The sequence below is a fragment of the Nelumbo nucifera genome, chromosome 1, assembly GCF_055504915.1.
Source record: "Nelumbo nucifera cultivar China Antique chromosome 1, China Antique-T2T, whole genome shotgun sequence".
NCBI lineage: Eukaryota > Viridiplantae > Streptophyta > Magnoliopsida > Proteales > Nelumbonaceae > Nelumbo > Nelumbo nucifera.
This window is the reverse complement of record NC_142649.1, coordinates 68623831-68649045: the sequence shown is the minus strand read 5'-3', so window position 1 is coordinate 68649045 and position 25215 is coordinate 68623831. Positions and strand designations below refer to the sequence as shown.

Genomic DNA, 25215 nt, shown 5'->3' with positions numbered 1-25215 from the left:
TAACTCACTTGATATCATCTCATCTATCTTTTGCTGTGACAAAGAAACCCTAGCACACTGTAATAGCTAACCATCCCCTCTCTTTTTTTTTTTTTTTTCTCTCCAAATACATTGATTTAATTGTCTATTTGTATGCCCAAACATCCAACCATTAAACTGAATTTTATAATAATGGCAAAAATCTAAATGTTGATCATGATCATCCAGCTGACATCGTCATGTCCTCATGCCCATACAATGGGTCCCTCTCTGCAAGTCGGTGCAATTTAATTTGTTCATTTATAGAAAGGAGCCATTGTTTAAGGATATATTATTGTAATATACATATCTACATACTGTACATCAGGTGTGATAGATAGAGTGGTAATCTTGTATTCTTTCGCTTGCCATTTAATGGAAAATCACTGTTAAGGCATTGCTGGGAGGTATTAATATTCGAGAATTAGGCCCCGTTTGATTCACGGGAATAAAGATTTGGAATTGGAATAGATGATTCTGATTCCAATTATTTGGTTGGACAGAATTAAAATCTCATTTTTTATTTGAAGGGATGGCCATTTCTTAGGGTCTTATAAAATCTCATCTTTATTGATTTTAATTCTCATTCTTAAATTATGGGAATAGATCATTCTAATTTCAATTCTAAAAGATTTTAATCCCGATTTCAACTATAAACCAAACGGATCCTTAGAGATAATAAGAAGATTAAAATATTATCAAGGGCACACAACAGATTAAAATATTATCCAACGCCTTAAACAAATTTAAACTCTTCATTAATTCCATTTGTCTTTTAGCAACCGCATCTACACAAGCACCTTGTTTATGACGCAATGGACCCCATAGTTCCATAACTGAGACAACTCTTGACGATGAATTATTACTGCTACCACATTTAACGTTTTGATCGGGTGCCGGCCCCCTGTTCGGTAGAATGCGCAGGAGAAACAGTGGTCGTAGTACGCGACAGACAGGTAGCCCACTCTCAGCTGTCATTACAAAGTCCTCATCACTATAGCAACTGGGATTGTGCGGTTTGGCTTCATTCCATATTCTTTATTCTGAGGTGATTGTTGATGCAATAAGATGATGAACAAGGTGATAGAGAATCAAAGATATTTAAAGATTTAAGCATCTCAACAACGTTCATCCGGAAAACTTTTCTGGCAAATGTGTAAGATTTCAATGAATGTCCATAGGTAAATAGCCAGTGTTAGCGATAAGCACGACCAGCAGCAGCTTTCTCAACAACCAAAATCCACCTGAAATTTCACGTGATGTATACTTTAATACTTGTGTTCTGTTTACTCTAGAACAACAAATGATGGAGATTGGAGACACCTTTACAGCAAGTTCTATCTCCTGTAAAAGCATCAACTTGCAATATACAATACAGAACAATGCTCTCAGTACGGTTAACACCAAGTACTTGTTCATGTGGTACTTAAATTTTATATCAGATCGTCTTCAGACCAACGTCTTCTTCAACAAACAATCATGGCGAACAAAGATACCAACACTTCATTCTCAGCTACTGCAATTGCCTCTACTCTCTTTCCAATATATTATGACTCCTGTTCCACTGTTAATTCCATTCTATTTAGTGTCATATTCATTGTTAAATTGTGGGTTGCATTATTTGAGTCAATGCCATTTTTGTTTTGTCCCCATCTCTTTTATACCTTTCGGCTTCAAATGGGTCTCTTTCTCCTCGGTATTGCATTCATCCATTTTATCACCTATCAGGGTTACTTATAAGTCCCTATGAATATGTTTTTTATCCTAACTTTTTCAGCTTTTCCATTCATCTATTCAAATGTTCACATTTTCACTGCATTCATTTTCTTTGTAATATCATTCTTAACTGCCTAATGCTCTACTTTACATAACATTGCTCGCTTTTTAACTGTTCCATAAAATCGACATAAGTTGGTCGAAAATCATCATAAAACTCTATCACCACAACTATATGTTATAGCATGCTCAGCTCAAGGTTCAAGTATTGATATGCATGATTGCGTATCATGAATTTCAAATGGGTGATACATTTAGAGGGCGTTCTATAAGGTGAATTGTTTTTCTTGTTGTCAGTTTTAAAAATAAATCAAAACTCGATTGAAAGCAGATTGTTTCTTAAAATTAAATTATAAAAACATAAAAAATTAAACATGTTCTTGATTGTATGTGCGTTTTCTATTTTCAAAACCGAAACTAAAAACATGTTCTTAAATCTAATTTCAAAAAACATGTTTTCATCTGATTATTCAACATCATGTTCCATCAATCATACAACTTCTATACTAAAAATTTTGTTTTTGTTTTAAAAACCAATATTTTGTTGGTTCCAAAAACAGAGTTCAATAACATGTTTTTATTTTTTTGCTAACGGCGATTCTAAAATCAAATGAAAACATAAACATTCATATTGTAAAATGCCCCGTCCCCTTAAATAAGCAAACAATAATTAGGTTTCTGGAATTGAGCTAAGACAACTCTAGAAATGGTATTAACGTCCATGTATTTAGTGTTTCAGTGACCCCAAGATATGATACGAATCAATACATTGAACCTCAGCTCAGCTGTTAACCCTTCTCATTGGCAATCAACTTTTAGTCGATATAGATGGGTCCTTCAAAAGTTCAAATACCAACTGCAGTTGGTCGTTCCATAAAAACAATATTATAGCATTGCTGATGCCTCTTCCCATGTCACAAATTTAGTATTCACTTCTTCGCACAAGCAGGACCACTGGCTACTTGGGAGGACTTTTATCTTCAATCAAAAGGAGCGTGTCTTGGCTCAGGTAGCTAGTCAGCTATCACATAACTATATGCATCATGGTTTTAAAAATCGGAGTGGATCGGAAAAATTGGGAAGTGGTTAGGTGACCGGTTTCCATTTTTCATTAAAACTGGACTTTTGTCAAAAAATGTTGATTTGGTCAATAAACCGCTGACTCAGGCAGTTAAACCATTCAACGGTTTTGACTGCTTTTTTATTTTTTAAAATTTTTAAATTTTTTTATTTTTTTGTCAGAACATGCCAACCATTTGATTCGAATGGTCAGACCATTCGACCCGGGAACTGGACCCCTGACCAATTCGTTATCCGGGTCGGTTTTAAAATCCTTGATATGCATCCTCATCTCATGCTCAAGTGATGCAACTCAAGTTTTAGTTGCTGATTCATTTGAAGAAAATCTCCCCCTCAAACTACCTTCAAAAAAGTGAAATCTCTTGCAGTGATTGGACACACTCTGTCCACCCAAGATCTAAGTTCTCCTTAGTCTAGGACAAAAGTATCCAAACTATGAGTCTTTGAGAGGGACTTAGGTGATGTCAAAGTTCAAAGTTGGGCCATATCCGTCAATACATATTGTATCGAGGGTTTTCCAATACATCTTCACAGTGGGTGTTTAGGGTCTGACCATGGTTCACGGGTAGATGGGGTCGCCTTAAACTAACCTCTCTGAACTAGATTGAAAAAAAAAACTAAAAAAAAAGGAAAATGAGCCTTGATACAGGTTGATACACCCCTACCGGCATATCAGCTGTATCGATATTTTAAACCTTGGGTGATGTTTCGCATTGATGCCAATTTCCCGGAAATCACTGTCATATCAGAGCTACATCAGCGTTAGAGGAATCAGCATTGAAATTTTTGGGATCATCATTTTTCCAACTGATCTTGTTATCTTTTTTGAGGATGATATGGCATCCGACCTGACATGGAATAATAATTCTAATGCAAAAATAATTAGTGTTTGAGAATAGTACCAAACAAACTCAAGGTCAACTTCTCAAAAATTTGTTTACATGACAAAACTGATACCAAGTAATAAAATTCATTGATTTTTGAAAAATCACCGATTTTTGAAAACTCAATAAGGAAGAATCAGCATCGATGCCAAAGATTACCTTAATCAATCAAAATCATTTGTTTGTCAAGTTTGTGAGAAACCAAACCATCCTGCCTTTGTCTTTTCATTTCGCTCAATATCAACCGGCAAGCAAATGCCCCAACTTTTGGGCCAATGTAGCTAGAATCTCAAACTCTATTGTCAGCTCCTACGGTACAATGTAATACCCAGACTCAGGGCCATGAATAATCAGCAATCCATTTTCATTATCACAGGCAACAAAATCAACGTTAGCAATGGTCAAGATTTGTCATTACATCATATTTTATCTACTCTTCTAAACTCGCCGAATGGCTCATCTAAACTAAATAATAATGTTCTCCATGTACCCCACCATATCATCAAGAATCTTCTCCCATTGAATCAATTCTTTTTAGATATTGATGTCATGTGGTTAATCAGGGGGGACCTCTAGTTCAAGTGTAAACTATAAAGTAATAATGGTGGATTATATCATCTAGGCATCAGTAGGAAACCTGATGCGAATAAGGACTTTTTGCTTTTATATATAGGGGAGCATATTTCTACCAAATTACCAATACATGGCACAAACAGTTGGATCACCCATTAATGTAACTTAAGTCCATTTTAATTAGGTTCTGTTCATTTTTCGGTAAGTTATTTATCCGGATAAGTGTTTTTCAGAAGAGACTTATTCAGGTAAATGCATTTATCCATATTCTTTTATTTTCTATATAAATAAGGAAATGACCATTTTAATCATAAAAAACCATTATTAAAAGGGGCATTTTTGTCCTATTCAAGTGTTAGCAACTTTCCCCCCAAGTGAAAAAGTTATTTACCCACCTAGGAGATGGATAGGAAAATAAACTTTCCCTGATCACCACATAAATCTGAAAAAAGAACATGGGATTCTTGGTCAATGGGAATCAAAATCCCAAAATCCAGAAAAAAACCCCCCTTAGGCTTCATTCGCTTTTTGATAAGTTACTTATCCGGGTAAATGCACTTACCCGGGTAAGTGTTTCCCATTCAAGTGTTAACAACTTTTCTCCTAAGTGAGAAAGTTATTTACCCACCTAGGAGATACCCAGGAAAATAAACTTTCCCTGCTCCCCACATTAATCTGAAAATTGAACATGGGATTCTTAGTCAATGAAAACCAAAATTCTATTGACCAACTTTCCCCCTTTCAAAATCTAGAAAAAGAACGCCTCCTTGGTAAGAATTTGTTGGTTACTTATAATACCCTTTGATTCTATCATATCTACTTCTCAACCATTGCAGTTAATATTCAGATATTTGGATCCCAACTCCCATTAAAAGCTCTATCCATAGATATTGCAGATTTGTTTGGTTCCTTTATTTTACAAATCAAAAGCTCTATCTATCTTCATGACGTTTAAATTAAAACTACTATTAAGAATGTCTTCAACTGCAAAATTAGACTACTTCAAACTGATAAAAGAGGACAATACAAGAAATTTAAATCATTCATAGGAGTCTCAAAGCATTGTTCACTACTTCATACACATGTACAAAATGGAGCAATGGAGCAATGAAGCACAATCATTTTCATATGTGGATGAAATAAACCTCGCTCTCTCTTGACTCCTGCAACTCTACCAAGATCTTATTGGCACAAAGCATTTCCCACTGGCATTATTCCCCATTGGAAAAGCTACTTGGTACCAAATTTGATCTACAGCCGTATGATTAACAGGAACAAATTTGATCTACACTCTCTGTTGAACTTTCATGGGTACAAAGAATCTCACAAAAAGGTACCATTATCTTCATGTGCCCATTGGGTGTAACATTGTCTCTCTAATGTTATTTTCAGTGAAGATTCATTAATTAATTGTCCTTATCAACAAACATGGCCTCTTATACTGCCCCAGTTGCTACTTTATCCATAATTAGATCATCTTTAGGATGTGTTTGGTTTGACAGAAAATAAGAGAGAAACAGAAAATTGAGGAAAAGTTTTGTTAAAGGAATTTCACAAAATTTGTTAAAAAATTTCCCTCAACTCTCTTTTTCTCTCTTGTTTTCTTTCATGAACACATCAGTATTTCCTACATCTTCAGGCTGCTTCATGAAGAATCACCGCCTTCACCATCTCCATCTCTGCCTCAATTATTGGCTTCTATCATAGCAAAAAAAATTCTAACATTGTTTTGCCATTACATTCATGACTGGGATAATCTCCCTTCCTCACCTTCTATTGTGCCCACATTTACACCTACAATCCTACCACCTCCATCTTCACATACTGCAGTGACACACTCCGAAGCTAGAACCCATAGGTTGAACCTCAAGTATGCTCCCCATGTTCGACTATCTAATAATGTTGAACCTTCATTCTTTGCAATTACAAAGATTATAGGCCTAGCCATGCTAGATGAATTCAACACTCTACTTCATCATCATAATGGAATATTTACTAATGTCCCATCTCCAATGGAAGAGCAACAAATTATCATGATTTCTACTCTTAATGGGCCAATCACGGCCACCACATCAACTCCTTACAAATGGGTCCCGGCTGAGGTGTCGTATCCTGATTGGCCCAGAGAGGACTTATTGGCGAAGTGCAACTATAACCCAACTTGAAAACCCTGCATACATTAATACCTCGTATTAATTTGTTTATGACAATAACAAACAAGTTCAAAGTTCCTCTATTTCTTTGACCATTGACCACTAGGTGAAACTGCACATTTGATGATGGATGCAAAACTGCAGACAATCTTTTCGTATGTCATTTCTCATTTGCACCACATTATGGATTAGGGAAAGTCCACTCCTACCCTATTCCTATCCCCTCTCTGGTGGTATTCTTAAGTATTTAAAAAGAAATGATTCAACAAGGCAAGCACAAAGGTGAGGTCTTCCTACTGTTGGATTTGGATTGGAGGGTTTTCATAAAGAAAGTAGTGGGGTTTGATATGAACTTTTGCTGGAATCCGATCAGATGGGTGACAGAAAGTAATAATATTTTCCACCATGAAATAACCTTTTTTTTTTTGTAGTTGGATGCTTTGCTTCCATCTTTTGGTGAGTTTGGGTTCACGCTGGTTTTTGAGCCACAGGTTTGTAAACTATGAAAGGATACTTTCTGGCATCACCAGCAGTTTATTGTTTATTCCATGAGTTGGAAATAAAAAGAGGAGAACAAGTAGGCTACTCCCGTTTATTCTGTTTCTTGACCTGACAACACCCCAACCCAGAGGAAGGAGACTAGTATGTGAGAGTGATGACTGACTTATCCATATCACAATCGTGAAACTCTAGAAGAGACACTCTCTACACACACAAACGAGTTTTAAAACAACTTTCACTGTGGTGGGTGCGTTATGTATACATATAGCTATAGGTCCCTCATCAAAGAATAGAGAGAGAGAGAGAGAGAGAGAGCTGTGAAGGTTGCATGCTTTAGTAGGCTCTTCTGGCAGACAAGATCTCCTTTTTCTTGTCCAATCCAAGACCTGTCGTTTTGAAGAAGAACTTGAAATTAGATGTCTCACTTTTCTGTCCTAAAGCATTCTTAGCCATCATAAATATTACCATATATAAGCATTATGTTGGTTATTAAGTCTGCATTTTGTAGGAGTGTGGTAGTCATTAATGATAATTAGTATCAAGATGCATGGTTTGATTTATTTTGACCTTTTTTATGGGGGCTTCGCATAGTAAACATGATGGATACAGTCATTCAATGAATCTGAACTCTAAAGCATAACAATTTTGAGGTGCAGTAGTGTATGAACCGTCTGTTAGGCCTGACATGACTGTAGGGCAAATTCCAATTCAAGTCTGCAATAGGCCTTTTAGGCAAGAATCGATCCCAGGTCTCACCTACAGCCAGCCAGATATCTTATTTGGTAAGCTAGCTGGGCACCTTCAAGTCTGCACTAGGCCTAATGAGTTCTTTTATACACTGTGCGGAGGCATCTCTTTGATGATCTATACTGTCCATCAAATCGGGGACCTACTGGATTTGTCATATGTTCAACTCTGGAGTCTATATCAGTTATATCCCCTGCCTTGAATTAAAGGTTCAAAATTTTGATAAAATACGTCTCTCTCTATTGGGTCGTATCGCATCTTATCATAGCTTTCCGCAACCTCAAATAAGGAGTTTCAGAATTTGGGCACTTTCATGGCTTAAAACCGACCCCCTGAAACATTTTTCAAAAATCAAATAAAAAAAGTTATCAAGTATCAAAACACCCGATAATTGATACTTTAAACGTTACTTAAATTGGGTTTCACAATTAATAATTTTAATATAGATCATTCAAAGTTTTAATTCTTTAATATTTATCTCCCAAAGGTTTAGGCTCACTTATTTGCACACATAAAAAGATTTTTGAACCCAAGTTTTTCTGTTAATTGACGCTCAATTTTAATTTTCAGGTATCCAAATAATCATAATTACACATATTAAAACAAAGTCCTCAAATCAAATGGGAGGATTTCCTTCAGATAAAGTGGCTAATCCTCTATTGTTTATACCAACTCTAAGGTCAGAACTCAGAAGTTGCCAAATCTCTTCAAGAAATACATTTATCCCAATGTCTATACCTAAGTATAATATAGATAAATGCCGAATGGATTATCAAAAAAACAAGAAAAAAAAAAAAGAGACTAATGCTGAATGAATCTATTGGCAACCACATGAATGATAATAGGTCCTAATGCTAAAATGGGTTCAAAGACAAAGGTAATAGATTATTTTCTGCAATTTTCAGTCTTCTCAAACTTCTTTTGACAAATTCATAAATTGACTTATAAAAATAAAAACATCATAGTTCATCAGTTCCACCAAGAGGTTAACGTTTTAGGCATTTTGGTTTCATTCATTTTTTTTTTTTTATTTCCAAAGTAATAGTAGGCTGATGAAGGAAGATTTGGCCCGACCTCGTAACCACTCAACACGTGGCAAAGGCAACAGCTCGACACAACAGCTCGCCAAGGCACGAGCTCCAAAAGGAGGAACCAGCGGTCCGAACTCCCTGCAAGGAGCCCGAACTCCCAGTATGGAGCCCGAGCTCTCCCTTAGGCCCCGAGCCTTATGAACACAAAGGGCAACAACCCGAACTGGCCTACCCCATGGCAGTTTGGGTCACACCACTCCAGCACTTCGCCCCCAGGACACCGAACTGAACAAACCGTACCTGACACCGAAGGAGTCCGTATCCAGGGGCGGCGCACCTGACTGACTTGGGATCTGACGCTTGACAGCCGCATTCCAACGGTCACCTGCCACCGCCACCTGCCACCGCCATCTCCAGTTACAGAGACGGCTCCGACAAGGAGTAGTGGCGGTTCTGTCCCAGCAGAGGTGATGACACCCGAACTGGCGGAAGCACAGAAGTAATCATACCCGACCTGACATAAGCCTCGGAGTGAGTGCGCGAAGTGGTTATAAAAGGCTCTCTACCCCCCGAGGGCAAGGTATGTGAACTTTGCGCCATTTGGTTTTATCTTTCCTTTGAGAGAATACTAACTTGAGCTTCGAAGTGATCTTGCCAGGTTCCTCCCCGGAGATTCCCCACTTTCTTCTCCGTTTCAGGCCCCCTTGTTGCTCCAGTCAGAGGCAATGTCATTGACAGCTAGGACCGGCCGGATTGCGCACCATCAATTGGCGTCGTCTGTGGGAAACGCTTCTAAAAGCCTCCCTCTAAAACTCTCATAACCTCTTTTCTCCAAAAACCCAACACTCATGGCTTCTTCCAGCAATGCCGGACGTGGCACGGAGATGAACACCACCGGGGAACAACTTCAAGTCCCCGTTGTGTGCGTCGGACAGTTCACCATCCCCCTTTCGGTGGATGGGATCCCCAGCTTGAATGCGCCACAAATAGTGGCACTCGTAAACCTTCCTGCCATGAGCATCCCCTTTCCTCACCCTATCGAAACAACCTTTACTGAACCAACTGTTGTCCCCCTGGCGACCAGCCAGAACCAGTTGGACGACCTGATGCAATGCATGCGGGCAATGCAAGCCCAAATGCAACAATTCCAGCAACATCAGCTCCAGCAGCACCTAGTACTGCACCACATCTCCCAGTATCACTATCAACAGCAGTTCCCCCAACTGCCTCTGAACCAACCACTGCTTCCACCTCGGCACCCTGCTCCAAAGCTAGTTAAGCCCTCCCCTCAGGGTGGACGCCGTCACCGAGGAGAGGCCTCCCAACCTCAGAACCCCCACAAAAACCAGGCCTCATCCCTGGGCCGAGGGCAAAGAAAGATCACCCTCGCCTCACAGCTCGCCAGCGGGTCGGGCACCTCGCCCGCCAAGTCAGTATCCCGACACTCCAAGTCTGAGCTCCCGCTGATAGAGAATCGGTTCAGTGTCCTGGCGGCAGACTACCAACAGCCCGGGCCCATCGAGCTCGGCAACACAGAGGCCAGCAGCGCCAGCATCAGGCCCACTCAGCAACGAAGGCGCCGGGGAAGCTGCCGAACTGCCACCGGTGTCCTGCCCAAGCTCAAAGGTAAAGAAGAGACGAGCTCGAACGAGGTAAAAGCTGCCCCAATTCTCTCAGTTCCTTCCCCCCTCGCATTAGAACTTCTGGCAGTCCCCATGCCCAGAGACTTCAAGCTCCCACCTTTGGACAAGTATGATGGGTCCTTTGACCCCAACGACCACGTCGATGCTTTCTAGTGCTAAATGCACATCGCTAGGGCCAGTGAATCGTGCATGTGCGTGGCCTTCACCACCACCTTCAGGGGGGTAGCCCGCACTTGGTACAGGAACCTGGCCCCCAGGTCGATAAGATGTTGGGCCCAATTCGTGCAGGTCTTCACCGCACACTTTGTCACCAGCAAGCGGTGCCCCAGAACCGAGGAAAGCATCTTCGGAGTAGTCTAGAGAGAAGGAGAATCCATCTGGGGCTACATCAAGCGGTTCAATGAAGCGTGCTTGCAGATACCGCGATTAGACCCTGCGGTGCAACTCGAGGTGGCCAAGAGAGGAGTAACGCACAAGGAGTTCAAATGGCACATGGTAGCTAACCAGCCCGCAACCGTGGCCGAATTCCTCAAGCTCGTGGATAAGTTCATGAGAACAGAGGAAGAAATCAACCAAAGGACCGAAAGCGGGAACGAGAAAAGAAAGAGGGAAGGCGAGCCCTCCAACCTAGTTGACAGAAAAAACCCAGCCCGGGAGCCGAAGCCGAACCAGTCGTTCCGAGCTCCCTTAGCAGTTCGGGCAGATTACACACCGTTAAACACGAGGCGGACCGAGATCTTGATGACGATCAAAGACGCCCCATACGTAAAGTGGCCACCTCACCTAAAAGGGAATCCAAACAAGAGAAATAAAAATTTGTACTGTAATTTCCATAGAAACCACGGTCATAGTACCGAACAGTGTAATAATCTCCGGGACGAGATAGAGGGACTCATCCGTCGCAGATACTTGAGGAATTTTGTACAGCATGATAATAATAATAACAATAAGGCAGGTCGGCAAGGGGAGCACGGAAAGGATGCCCCCGAATCTAACAACAGGCCAACCGAACTGTTGCAGCGATAGCCTCCGGAAGAGAGGCCAGTTCGGGGAACCATCCATGTAATAGTGGGAGGATCGGTGGTAGAAGGGTTTACTTCGGCAGCGGCCCGGACGTTAGTTCGCGAAGCAGCCCGAGAAGAACAGAACCCTCCAAAGAGGCCGAAGACCGAAGAACCGATCTTCTTCACGGAAGACGATGCGTGAAGGGTCCACTACCCCCACAATGACGCGCTTGTCATAAAACTAAGGATCAACGACTTCGAGGTCAGGTGCGTACTCGTGGATTCGGCCAGCTCGGCAGACATCCTCTTTAAGCCAGCATTTGACTAGCTACAGTTGTAGAGAAGTGAGCTGAAGCCCGTGAACTCTTCTTTGGTGGGCTTCAGCGGAGAGAAAGTCAGGCCCCTCGGGAAAATAACAGTACCTGTGGAAGTCGGCACATGGCCTTGTGCGGTCAGACTCAACCACGATTTCCTGGTGGTCGTGACCCCCTGCGGGCAGTGGTCTCCACATACTATTTGGCAATGAAGTTCCCTACAGACTTCGGTGTGGGGGTAGTGCGGGGCGACCAACTTGAGTCTCGCAAGTGTTATGTTGCCGCCCTGAAGGGAAAAACCAAGGCGGCCGACGACCTTGAACTGGAGCGGCCTACGGAGCAAGGCGAGGAACGAGCTTCGCCCACAGAGGAAACGGTCACAATCTCGACTTTGGCTACAAACCCAACTCGCACGCTACAGATCGGTGCTTCCGTCAAGGAACCTCTACGAACCAAACTGGTGAGTTTTTTACTTCAAAATTTAGATATTTTTGCCTGGTCCGTGGCCGATATGCCCGGTATTGACCCCAACCTTATAACTCACAAACTTAATACAGACCCTGTAGTCAAACCCATTAGATAGAAGAAACGCAACTTAGCCCAGAGCGCCGGAGGGCGGTCGACGAGGAGGTCGAAAAGCTCCTCGCAGCAGACTTCATAAGGGAAGTTCATTACCCGAGCTGGGTAGCCAACCCAGTGCTGGTGAAAAAGGCAAACGGCAAGTGGCGCATGTGCGTCGACTACACCGACCTGAACCGAGCTTGCCCGAAAGATTGCTTCCCCCTCCCCAGAATTGACCGCCTAGTGGACACGACCTCGGGACATGAGTTGCTAAGCTTCTTGGACAACTACTCGGGCTACAACCAAATCAGGATGGACTAGTCCGATGAGGAAAAAACCAGCTTTATAACCGAGTTCGGCCTGTACTGCTACAAGGTCATGCCCTTCGGATTAAAAAATGCTGGGGCGACCTTCCAAAGACTTGTAAATAGCCTGTTTCAACCATTAATTGGCACGGAAATAGAATGTTATATAGACGACATGGTCGTCAAGACACAATTTTCACAGGAATTAATACAAGACTTAGATTCTGTCTTCCAAATTCTGCGTCAATTTAGCATGAAACTGAACCCTAACAAGTGTGTCTTCGGTGTCACCTCGGGTAAGTTCCTAGGGTACATTGTCAACCAGCGCGGTATTGAGGCCAACCTGGACAAGATAAAGGCCATCCTAGATATGAGACCACCCAAAAAAGTAAAAGAGGTTGAGAGGATAAGGCTGCATAGCCGCTTCATGTCCAAATCAGCAGACCGCTGCCTGCCTTTCTTCAAAACAATCAAAGGCAAAGGGTTCGAATGGACCCGAGACTGCCAACTCGCGTTCGACGAGCTGAAAAACTACCTCGCTAGTGTGCCGATCTTAGCCCGGCCCGAGGAGGACGAGGTCTTGGAACTGTACCTCTCGGCAAGCGACGAGGTGGTCAGTTCGGTACTAATAAAAGAAGTAGATCGGGTCCAACGACCCATCTATTATGTTAGTAAAATTTTGCAGGGAGCAGAGACAAGGTACCCGCAGAAAGAAAAGCTAGCATACGCACTGGTGATAGTAGCTCGGAAACTTCGCCCATACTTCCAGGCTCACACTGTCATCATCTTGACTGACAAACCTCTGAGGCAAGTCTTACTCAAGCCTGAGGTTTTCGGTCGACTGACGAAATGGGCCATCGAACTCAGCGAGTATGACCTCCAGTACAAGCCACGAACTGCTATTAAGGCCCAAGCCTTAGCAGATTTTATCGCCGAATGCACGTTCAGCCTCAAAGTTCCCAAGCCGGTCGAGCCCGAGATCCCCAGTTCGGGTGAGCACGGAGCTCCCAAGCCAACAGAGTCTGAACCCCGTGAAGTAGCAGCCAGTGTGGCATCTCTCCTGGTTAGGACAAATGCGAACTGGGATGAGGAGCCCTGAATCCTTCACATAGATGGCTCCTCGAACCAACAGGGCAGTGGGGCTGGAATAGTACTACACGGCCTAGGTGGCACGAAACTGGAATATGCGCTACGCTTTGAGTTCACGGCATCCAACAACGAAGCGGAGAATGAGGCACTGATAGCCAGACTGAACCTAGCGCAAAGAGTAAGGGCAAAACACATAGTTATCTGCAGCGATTCCCAGCTTGTAGTCAACCAAGTTACGGGCGAATATGAAGCACGCGAGTTGACTATGATCGCCTACTTGGCAAAAGTAAAGGAGGCTCTGCTCAACTTCCAGTCACAGTTCATTAGGCAAATACCGAGGTCAGAGAACACTGAGGCCGACGCCCTGTCCCGATTAGCCAGCACGAGTCACAACACTATGAGAACCGTGTACATAGAGGACTTACCTCGGCCTAACATTCTCGGTGGGGTAGAGGAGGTCACTCCCGTCCTTGAAGCAGAGCCGAGCTGGATCGACCCACTCGCAAGCTTCTTGCTAGATGGAACCCTCCCTGCGGACCGCAATGCAGCCAAGAGGGTGCAGCGCCAAGCAGCCAAATACGTCATAATAGACGAACGGCTGTACCGACGGTCCTACACGCTGCCCTACCTGCGCTGCTTGTGACCTACTGAAGCCGAGCTCGTGCTCAGCGACACTCATGAAGGTCTGTGCGGCGGACACTTGGGAGGTAGGGCCCTCGCTCAAAAGGCATTTCGACAAGGATACTACTGGCCAACAATGAAGGCAGAGGCCATCGAGCTCGTCAGAAAATGTGACAAGTGTCAGAAGCATGCCAACATCCACCATTAGCCTGCTACCGACCTCAAGTACCTCACCAGTCCATGGCCCTTTGCACAATGGGGCATCGACCTCCTGGGGCCAATCCCGCCAGCAACAGGTGGGAGGAAATTCCTAGTGGTGGCAGTAGATTACTTCACAAAGTGGATAGAAGCTGAACCTCTAGCAACAGTTACAGCCCGAAACATACATAACTTCTTTTGGAAGAACATAGTATGTCGCTTCGGGCTACCTCGGGTACTGATCTCCGACAACGGCAAGCAGTTCGAGGATATCAAGTTCCCAGAATGGTGCCAAGATATGGGAATTCGTCAGAACTTCACATCGGTCGCACACCCGCAGGCAAACGGTCATACAAAAGTAATGAACAGAGCCATCCTCCGCGGACTGAAAGCTCGTCTAGACCGAGCTAAAGGGTTGTGGGCGGACGAGCTACCAAGTGTTCTATGGACTCACCGAACTACGGAAAAAGCTGCCACGGGAGAGACCCCCTTTAACCTCACCTACAACACTGAAGCGGTAATCCCGGCGGAGATCGAAATACATACACTACGACTAGAAGCATATGACGATCAGACAAACGGAGACGAGTTACGCACCAACATCGACCTACTGGACGAGGTAAGAGACCTCGCACACATCCGAACAGCAGCCTACCAGCAAAACGTAGCTCGGTACTACAATGCCAGAGTAAAGAAGCGGAGCTTTCGCGTCGGTGACCTGGTTCTCCGTAAGATCATGGTACCCGAACCCGGTGTGGGCAAACTTGGACCAAATTGGGAAGGGCCCTACAGAGTAAATAGAGCACTCGGGGGGGCATACGAGCTCAAAACCTTAGAGGGCAAACAAGTACCCCGAGCATGGAACATCGTCAACTTAAGGCGATACTACCTATAGACCACCAAGCGAAGTGGACGAAATCACTACCAGAGCCTAAGGGTTAGGATGCCGAGTTAATGAAGAAACCTCGGCTTAGGCAAGCAAAGAAAAGTGTCGACCAAAGGCTCAAGCGAAGTGGAGACAATGAACTAATAGGGACATCGGCATCTCAGAGACTAAGCATTAACACCAAAACAGGCCGCGCGTGTGCAGTAACCCGGGTAAGAAATAGATCGGGCATATGGTCAGTTCGGCAAATACGGTCAGTTCGGGAGAAAAAAAAAACAACCAACACTTAACCAAAAGAGTCATTCCATTTCAAAATAAGGGAGTGTACATTTCAAAAAAAAAAAATACATATCGAGCTCACAGGCCCAAAGGTGCTTATTCTTCATCAGAAGGCACTTCGACAACACTCGAAGGTCCTGCCTCACCCTCGGAATCTGGCTCACCATCAGCGGCGTCGGCCATCTCCTGAGTAATCCACGAGGTGGATATCGTACTAATATCAAGCTCGGGGTATGTATTCCGGATCATCCACCGGCTTAGTTTAAAGCCCTTTCTGTATGAGTCCACCATCAGGTCATCAAAGCGCGGCAAGGCGATGTACTCATCAATGGCTTTCTTCTTGGCGTCCTCAATGCCTTGGCTACGTCCTCTCCCTGATATCCTCTTGAAGATATTCTACTTGATGCTGCAAGTCCAGCCTTAGGTCCACCATATGCTTCACCACAACTCCCATGGCCTCAGCATCTCTCTGAGACCTCGCCTGCCTGGCCTGTGCAGCGCGAGCAGTCGCCTCAGCAGCTCGAGAAGCCACCTCGGCAGCACGGAAAGCCTCTTCGGCAGCTCGCGCCTGCCTCAAGCTCCTTTCCACTTGGGCCGCCAAGGCATGGATTGAAGAATTCACCTACCAAAAGGGAAGAACAAAATGATCAAAGGAACGACAGCAAGAAGGATAAAAGCAAAGAGCCGGACAAGAAATCTGACTTACCACCATGGCATGAGTGGCAACACGACAAGCTACCTGGTTCAAAGGAAGCTCGAACCATGCCGCGACCTCCTCAGGATAGATGGCCTCCCTACTCTTCTGCAAAGCGTGGTTCGGTGAAAACACGCTCCTGAACTCGCCTTGGGCCCCCGAGCCTGAGGGCCCAGCTCGCGTGTAAGCGGACTCAGAGTAAGCAGGAGCCCCATATACGTAGCTTCGGCATAAGGAGCCCCTACCGCCTCATGGACTGGAGGGGCCATCTCGGGCTCCCTAGGCGGATCCACAGACGGGTAGTCTGGTACTTCGGGCTCCGCATCTCGGGGCACCTCGGCACGAGTTCGTTTGGCGACCCGCTTCCTCCTCTTCATGCCGTGAAATAGGTGCCCACCGCGAGTCCTCTCTAAGTCCATCACACCTGCAAAATGAACTCGGCATCAGGAAAAAGCGAAAGAATAAAGCAAAACAGAAGAAAAACCTGAGTAAGGAACCTACCCGAACTCAAACCGGCCTCAATGAGCTTGGCCTCCGACAGATAATGATGGCATTTTAGCCCAAGCCGTGCCCATTGCCGGAGGCCCTTCGCCGTCTCTTTATCAAGCGTAACACCGGAGTCAGGGGCGGCCATCCCCCACTCGGTTTGAAACGGCCACCCCAATACACTTCGCACCCCGAAGTAGTCCCGCTTCCACGCCGGGACCTTGTTGGGAAGTTCATGTAAAAGCTTAAAACCCGGGCGGGGAGACAGGTAATACGCCCGCCTACGCCCGGGAAGGGAACCCGCTTGCTTCTTAAGCATTAAGATGGAAGAGAAGATCTCCAAGTCTAAAGGAAAGCCCTGTTCGCAAAATAGGGAGATTGTCCCCACCAAGTTACGGATGGAGTTCGAGTGAAGCTGGCCGACAGTAACGCCAAAGTGGTTCATGACCTCGACAAAGAGGGGGTGGAAAGGCAGTCGCCGCCCCGCAGCGAGCTGCTCCCGGAATATCACGATCTCTTCAGGACCATGTTCCCAAGGAAAGCTACCCGAAGGTATGAAGTAGGCATACTCCCCAAGCAAGTTGTAATAGGTAATAAGGGATTGAAGCCCCTCAGGTGTCATGGTCGAGGGACCAAACTTATCTAACGTCCGACCTCGACGAGAGGTGGATGCCAAACTACCCAAGGCGACTCGGCCTACGGGTTCGAACTCTTCCTCGAGCTCTACCTCCGGTTCGCTAGGACCATCAGGGGATGCAACTTGGTTCGTAGAACCTGCATCTGACCCCCTTGAAGAACCGTCTGAGCTATCCGAGCTAGACATCGAGGAGAGAAGATGGATTCTAGGAAAGTACTCACCCGGAAAAAGGCTTGAACGGACTACGGGAACTTGAACACAAGCAAAAGACCTTGAATGCGAACTAAAGGCTTGGACGCGAGCTGAAACTTGGATGCGAGCTCAAGAAGCAAAGCATAGAAGTGACAAAGGGACTGGGGTCCCCCACTATTTATACCCACAGTGATCGAGAATCAACGGCTCAGATCAAAGCCAATCCGATGGCCCGCAGTCGCGCTGACCGCACGTCTCCTGAGACCAAGACGTGACTGGCCACACGTCTCTCGAAACTGACCGCATGTCTCCTCACATTAAAGGCGGCAGCGGCACGTTTTCAAATTTGAAAAGACGTCCGCTGTCGCATCTCCCAGCGGCACGCTTTTTGAATTTTGAAATTAGGCGTGCGCTGTCACGTCTCCCAGCGGCGCGCTTTTTGAATTTTGAGATAAGGCGCACGCTGTCACGTCTATCAGCATTTGTAGGCAGATCGACGCGTTTCCCGTCTTTTGGGCACTCGAGAAACCCGAAAGAATCCTGGCGACGCACCTCGCACTATCAGTCAACCGATTCGAAATACGGGACAAATCCACCCGCCACCTCGCGAGCTCCCCGCGCCAAGGCAAGACCCTTAGTACGAGGAGTGGGGGGCAATTGATGAAGGAAGATTTGGCCCGACCTCGTAACCACTCAACACGTGGCAAAGGCAACAGCTCGACAAGGCGCGAGCTCCTAAAGGAGGAACCAACGGTCTGAACTCCCTGCAAGGAGCCTGAACTCCCAGTGCGAAGCCCGAGCTCTCCCTTAGGCCCCGGGCCTTATGAACACAAAGGGCAACAACCCGAACTGGCCTGCCCCATGGCAGTTCGGGCCACACCTCTGTCCGAACTCAAGACTTCGCCTTGCACACCACTCCAGCACTTCGCCCCCAAGACACCGAACTGAACAAACCGTACCTGACACCGAAGGAGTCCGTATCCAGGGGCGGCGCACCTGACTGACTTGGGATCTGATGCTTGACAGCCGCATTCCAACGGCCACCTGCCACCGCCACCTACCACCGCCATCTCCAGTTACAGAGACAGCTCCGACAAGGAGCAATGGCAGTTCTGTCCCAACAGAGGTGATGACACCCGAACTGGCGGAAGCACAGAAGTAATCATACCCGACCTGACAAAAGCCTCGGAGTAAGTGCGCAAAGTGGTTATAAAAGGCTCTCTACCCCCCAAGGGCAAGGTACGTGAACTTTACGCCATCTGGTTTTATCTTGCCTTTGAGAGAATACTAACTTGAGCTTCGGAGTGATCTCGTCGGGTTCCTCCCCAGAGATTTTCCACTTTCTTCTCCATTTCAGGCCCCCTGTTACTCCAATCAGAGGTAAGGTCGTTGACAGTTAGGACCGACCGGATTGCGCACCATCATAGACCTTTAGTCATTTCGTTGTTAGAGCTTTCCCACCAAGTTTACAGCCAAATGGATAAAGGTTTAATAAGATTTGATTGCATTTCTTGGGTTCAAGTCAAATAAGAAAAGCATTCAAACCAAGGTTCAAAGTATCGATATATATCGGCCTGTATCGGCTGATACGTATCGTTCCGACACCCCACTAATACACCCTTACAATAGGTGTATCGGTGGTCTAACTGGTTCAGGGTGTGGCAAAGACCTAAATTGGCTCCCCTAAACCAATTGGCAAAAAAAAAAAAAACCACCAAAAGAAATATCGATTCACCCGATACTCCCACCTTGATTTGAACATATTAATGCACATCGATGAGTATCGGTGGGTACCAAATTTTGGTAAAGTGGACTAGTATCCATCTATACAATAATACAATGGATATGAATATGCTAATACAAACCCCCGATGCCCAACAATGCACACATCAGCAGCTCTCAATCCGTATCATCTGGTATGTATCCTGTAGTTCAAATCAGCCCCCACAAGACTGTGCCCCATAATATCTCACGGCACATCCCCGCCGTGTATTGGAAACATCTCTAGATGGGACGTTGTGGGGGCTGATTTGATCTCAGTATCCTGGGGAAGTCGGTTAGGAAAAGAACAGGGTGCTGCAGTGCTGCTTGGAATTGGATAGACCAAAAGAACCGTAACTGGAACCTGTCCTGAGGATGTAGGATGTCCCAGCTTAATTGCTGGGAACTGGGAATTAACTCCAAATGATGCTTCTCTCACCGTTGGAGAATTTTCCAAATAAAAAATGCCCTTGTAGAAAGAATGAAGTTGTTAGACGAATGCCAAGAAACAGAACTGGCCTCTCGTACTGGCAACTAAACCACAGTGGGATGATGAGCTAACAAAATCTGTCATCCACCATCAGGTCAAATCTAAGTAAAAAAATCAATGGAAGCAATCTATTGAAATCTTGTCAATGGAACTTTTCCCAAAAATGAAATGCAAAAGCTTATCTCCTTATTAAACTAATATCTGCGCATGTTGTTCTATATTCAAGTGTTTGAGCATCACCTGACTAGAACAAAACAATCAGGTACGAAGCATGTTCCAGCATCCTCACCCTATGCAGGTTTCACTTGTAAAATCATATTGTGCAAAAGAAATGCCTTCAGAGTGAAGCACAATGATTCTTTACATACAACGTCTCGTTAAAGACAAGATAAAAATGGCTCTGTTGATATGGTTGACCACAGGTTGGGATGCATCAAAACCTGGAGGGACAAGAATGTATCAGCTTCAAACTGTGGGTTTCCCTGCAAAGCAACTCACTGATGTAACCCAGACAATAGATCCGGCTGGCCTTGCTAACTCAGTTGTTATCCAGAAGTTTTTAGGGCAGAGCCGATCTGAGATGAATTGAGGTCGATGGCAATGTTTCATCCAAAACCAGTCCCTAAATGGGGGATGGAGCAGATGCAGTGACAGTGGGTTCAGGGGCTGTTGTAGAACTGGAGCTGCCACCTAAAGTTCTTCCTACACCCTGAAATGGAATATGGCACTTCTCTGGTTCCTGCAGTTAAAATAAGGATGAGGAGGAAGAATAATAAGAGGAAACAGTCAAGTCTGGACGAAGAGCAGTTAAAGGACTCACAGGACATTTCTCTCCCCTCCTTTTGAGATTGACTTGAACTGGAGACCTCCTATCTTCTGGCTCAAATTCCTTGGGACATTCAGATTTCCTGATGCTCTGCATTGTTACGAGTAACCAATTGTTATATGCTGACTATCAACTATGCCGAGTATTATTGATTATACTTGGCCCAACTTCAAAGCATATTTGTGATACTACCAGAGTACAAAAGTCCCGAAGAAAAGTGACACTCATATGTTGCAATGATTTCTATTATCTGTTGCACCTTCCCAAATGGAATGGTTTCCTGTATTCACTGCTTAAAAAATCCAAAATAACAAAAGAATAGGTAGCCTGATAATAGAAAGAAGTCGAGGGCATTCCCTTCCACTCTATTAATGCCCACCAGAACACTTTCAGGACTGGAGCCACACTTCAAGGTTTCTTTGTTAGTAATATTTCACCTTCTAAAAGCATTGAATTGTAAGAACTCAGTCAATAACCGACATTTTCCCTTTTTTCCTTTCCTTTTTTTTTTGTGCAGGGGGGAGATAGGACACTGCAGATTTTGAACTTCATAGCATAAGCAATATATTGTCAAAAAACATAAAATTAAGAATAATCATTCCACGTCCAGAATAGAACCTAATTCAGTATAACCTCCAAGAAAGATGCATTTTCAGGGTCATCCAACCTCCTCAAAGGGCATCATTTACAGTAAAGCCATTACTCTAAAATATAATGTTGTGAGTTATAGCCTCAGGCGGTTGAGGAGCAGATGACAGTCTCACCATAGAGTAGTCACCCAGTTCCAGTGAAGCTTCTTGAGCTTGAAGATGGATGGAGGTTTTCAAAAGGTCCCTCCATGGCTCCCATTTTCCTAGCTTGATTAAATATTGCATCCACATCATTACCTGTAGAAGGATCTTGGACGAGCATACAACTGCAGAATATTAGCAATATCAATGACACCAGTCAGACATTAATCATTCTTAGATAAATGAATTCCAAATATAGTATTTGCATCTTGTTCAGAAGAGAGCTACAGAAAAAAGAGCCACATAATAATTTTGAAATAAGAAAGCATATGAACAAAGTTGACAGTATGATTTTGTAAGTTGGAATTAGGGTGTTTATAGTACTCCCAAATATAACATGATATTATTAGTACATGTTTTGATGTAAACAATAAGAGAGTATTGGTAATTGGTAAAATACTAGGGTTATTGGTAATTCTAGGGTTAACCAAAGCTATCAAACAATAAGAGAAATTTAAAGATATAATTGGTAAAATACTCACCTTCGTGCACAGGAAATATTGATATACTTAATTAAGATTTTGGAAAGTATATCATGGTATGTATATTTTCAATTGGTTGCAATCTATCTGACTCAACATTACCAGAGGTGAGTTACATACACAGACATTTTAACCAAGACAATTTAAACACCGGTTTCCCCACTTCATGCTTTGTAATTCTAAATAGATAATGACTTCAGAATGAGAGAATAGCGAAGTCATAGATAGAGGCTGAGTACAATATTACGGCACAACCCGATATCTCACAAACCCCAAGATTCATGGAAAGAAAGCTAATGTGAATAAAACATAAAAGAACGAGGAGAAAAATGCAAATAAAGGTCTCGTAATAAAAAGTTCTTCAAATTCATAATTTTGATAGATATATAGTGCTAAAAGAGTATAGAATACAACTCAAGATAGCCCTAAAGAACTTTCACCTCAATCTACTACTTGGGATAAAATGGAGCAAGATAGCATGCCAATACATTAGTGATCTCCAGATCCAAATCAACAGCCATATTCTGGTAATCGTCTATAAAATTTGTTGCTTTCATTCAAAAACAAAACTTCCCATATTCCACCGTAGCCACCACTACTGTTATAGAATGAAGAACAACAAACATGAGGGTTCTTTCATGGTTACCATCTGTATCCCATTTTCCTCCTCTCTACACTCATTCTGAGATTTGGCAAATGCTATGACTATTCCAAACTCAAATCAAGTTAAGTTCAGGCATAGAATAATACAATTAAATGGGACATAGCTAATATTAGGCCTGATCTGGATTCCAGGCTAGAGAGTTATGCTATGGTATGAGATCAGCTAGCCACTGTAACAACCAACCTTGTGTACGGAAACCCAATTTAGCATTTCCTATTTGCTGGGTATAGACAAGAAGTCGAAATAGAGTAAGACTTGGGGGATTTCAACCGCTGAAGGTTGGACTGGTTGAGTAGAAATTTAAAGGGGAAGTTAAAACAGAGTAAGACTTGAGGGATTTGAAAGGCTGAAGATTGGAATGGTTGAGTAGCAATTCTAAGGGCTCGAGAAGGGTATGTAGAGTGTGGACTAACCAAATATGATTACTCAGAGCATGCTCTAAGAAACTCTAACTCGTTAGGGTTGAATGGGTCCTAAACTTGCATGCATTTTGGGAATTCAGGCACAGAAGCTAGAATCTAGAATTGGTATTATAAAAATTAAAGGAATTCTAAAGGTTAAAGTTAGGCTACTCGAGTAGGGAATCGATGAGCTAAATACACAAGCATTGTGATAATTGGATTGAATCTGAGAGCAACCACTTCGTGCAAAAACTGCCACCAAAGGTCAGTAACATATCCTGCCTACCCTTCCCAAGACACCAGATAGCTGGGCCAGCATTTAACATTGGGTAATGGCCTTTCTTCATAACCGGATTGAATGGTGGCACAACAGAAAGTAGAAGCAATATGGTAGACTAGCAAAGTGTAATTCAGGTTCCAGTTTTCAAGGTTCAAAAATGGTTATTGATTGAGAATACAACTGTTGGTCAAGAATAGAACTTACCCAATAATCTCAGTTCCATGAGGGTTGTTTCGCACGTAAAAAACATGCAAAGTTGCAAACGGGTAACACATGCACGGGATTTCAGAGCCAAAGTTTGAAAGAAAACATGGTCTGAGAAAGAAAGGAAATGCCAATTTCTTGCGTACATCCGCTTAATTCCCCTAATAGAACAGAATCGAAATTCGTCAACGAGAGAACCATCAAAGAAATGAACACAAAATCTTTTGCCGGGATTTCAACGTCCACCAAAATAATCATAGAAACCATGATCAATAATAGTTCAATACCAATTAATTAATTGGAAGAAAAAGAAGAATAAGAGAATCCTAAACTTCTCTAGGGCTCTTGAAATCGATTCAAATTCCAAATTGTTTTCAACCTCAATTGGAAAAAAGCAAGGGCGGGAAGTCACGCGGGTACCTTCTTTCACCGCCGGTATAGTATTCCTGTGGGGCATCAGAGTCGTCATCGGAGCCGGGACTAGACGCACGGTTCAAATCAGAGAGGGTACGGATGCCTCCAGTGCGACTGCTGGACGGCTTGGAGGACTTCTTGTCTCGGGAAGACATGGCTGCCGTATATTGAAATCGGACGGAACCAAGGGAGATGGAGATTCGTTTGAATTGATGGGGAGTTGATGTTGTGGTGGCTGCAGGTTTGCAGCTGTTATTGCGGCTATTCAGAAGAAGAGAACCTCGTCTCTCGAGGTCGACGTGACCTCTTTTTGGTATACGTCTCAGTTTGCAGTTTGCATTAGCAATTGCTTTCCTCTCCAACAAGTCTCCCAGGCACAGCCTGACTGTTCTCTTCTCTGACGGATGGACGTGTGGCATTCTCTTTCATTTATCAAACAAAGGCAAAAGACACAGGCACAGACCAACTCGACCGGGTTGGGTCGGGTTGAAGGCCAACCCAGCATAACCCGAAAGGTATAAACTTAGGCTTGGGCATAGCCCAATGTGAGATTAAGCCAAGTTTATCAACCCATGCCCTACCCGAGGTTAACCCAACACAATTTGGGTTGAGCTTAGGTTCAAGCTAGGCCGAGCCAGATTAGTTAAGCTTGAATTATTGACAATTTGAACAAATTCCATTTACAAATGTATATATACATATTTTATGTATTTATGAATGTATATATAATTAGAGAAAACATATATTTTTATATAAATATAATACATATAGGTATGTTTTTTGTTTAGACGAGCTTAGATTGGGTTAGATCTGGGTTGGGTCGAGTCGGGCATGGGTTGGACTTGGGCTACCCGAAATCTCAACCCAAGCCTTAACGCCGAGATTTCTGGCCCAGGCTCAGCCCACAACCCCAAAACCCAGACCCAATCCAAATTTTTCGCATGGGCTGGGTCTTCCTAAGGCTGCATTTGATTGTGATGTAAATACAAATATCTATTTTATATAAATATTTTCTTTCTGGTTCATGAATTTAAAAGGTAAACCGTTTTTTGTATTTTTCCTGTTTGTTTGAAATCAGTGCAAAATGTGAGTTTCATTATTAAATTTTTTGTCAAATACACCATTTATCAGAAGAGCACAAATTTGTATCCAAAAAAATGTGTACAGTAATTGCTCCTCATGATATAAAGATATCGGAAAGAACATTTTTTACATCTTAATCATTATATT

At 43.7% G+C, this 25215-nt stretch overlaps 1 protein-coding gene across 4 annotated transcripts; it reads right to left on the bottom strand.

Moving 5' to 3' along the window:
- Window positions 1–15706: 15706 nt before the first annotated feature.
- LOC104594090 (plant UBX domain-containing protein 4) lies at window positions 15707–24390 on the bottom strand. Of its 4 annotated transcripts, none has more exons than XM_088902347.1 (7): window positions 23992–24390; window positions 20942–21665; window positions 20744–20839; window positions 20164–20662; window positions 16859–20000; window positions 16370–16781; window positions 15707–16285 (listed from the first exon to the last, which is right to left on the bottom strand). In XM_088902347.1, the coding sequence occupies exons 5-6, from the start codon at window positions 17664–17666 to the stop codon at window positions 16408–16410; spliced, it is 1182 nt and encodes a 393-aa protein (XP_088758473.1). In that variant the 5' UTR covers window positions 17667–20000; window positions 20164–20662; window positions 20744–20839; window positions 20942–21665; window positions 23992–24390; the 3' UTR covers window positions 15707–16285; window positions 16370–16407. The 4 variants fall into 4 exon arrangements, with proteins under 4 accessions (XP_088758473.1, XP_088758474.1, XP_088758472.1 ...); XM_088902348.1 differs by having other exon boundaries at window positions 21514–21665; XM_088902346.1 differs by having other exon boundaries at window positions 20744–21665.
- Between the last annotated feature and the right edge of the window lie 825 nt (window positions 24391–25215).

What these genes read in the sequence shown, in the direction of transcription:
- LOC104594090 (XM_088902346.1), bottom strand. Translation starts at nt 17,666, where the DNA reads ATGTCTAGCTCGGATAGCTCAGACGGTTCTTCAAGGGGGTCAGATGCA. An exon ending in TGAGGCCGGTTTGAGTTCGG is followed by an intron (nt 16,782 to 16,858) that starts GTAGGTTCCTTA and finishes TTCATTTTGCAG; the next exon opens with GTGTGATGGACTTAGAGAGG.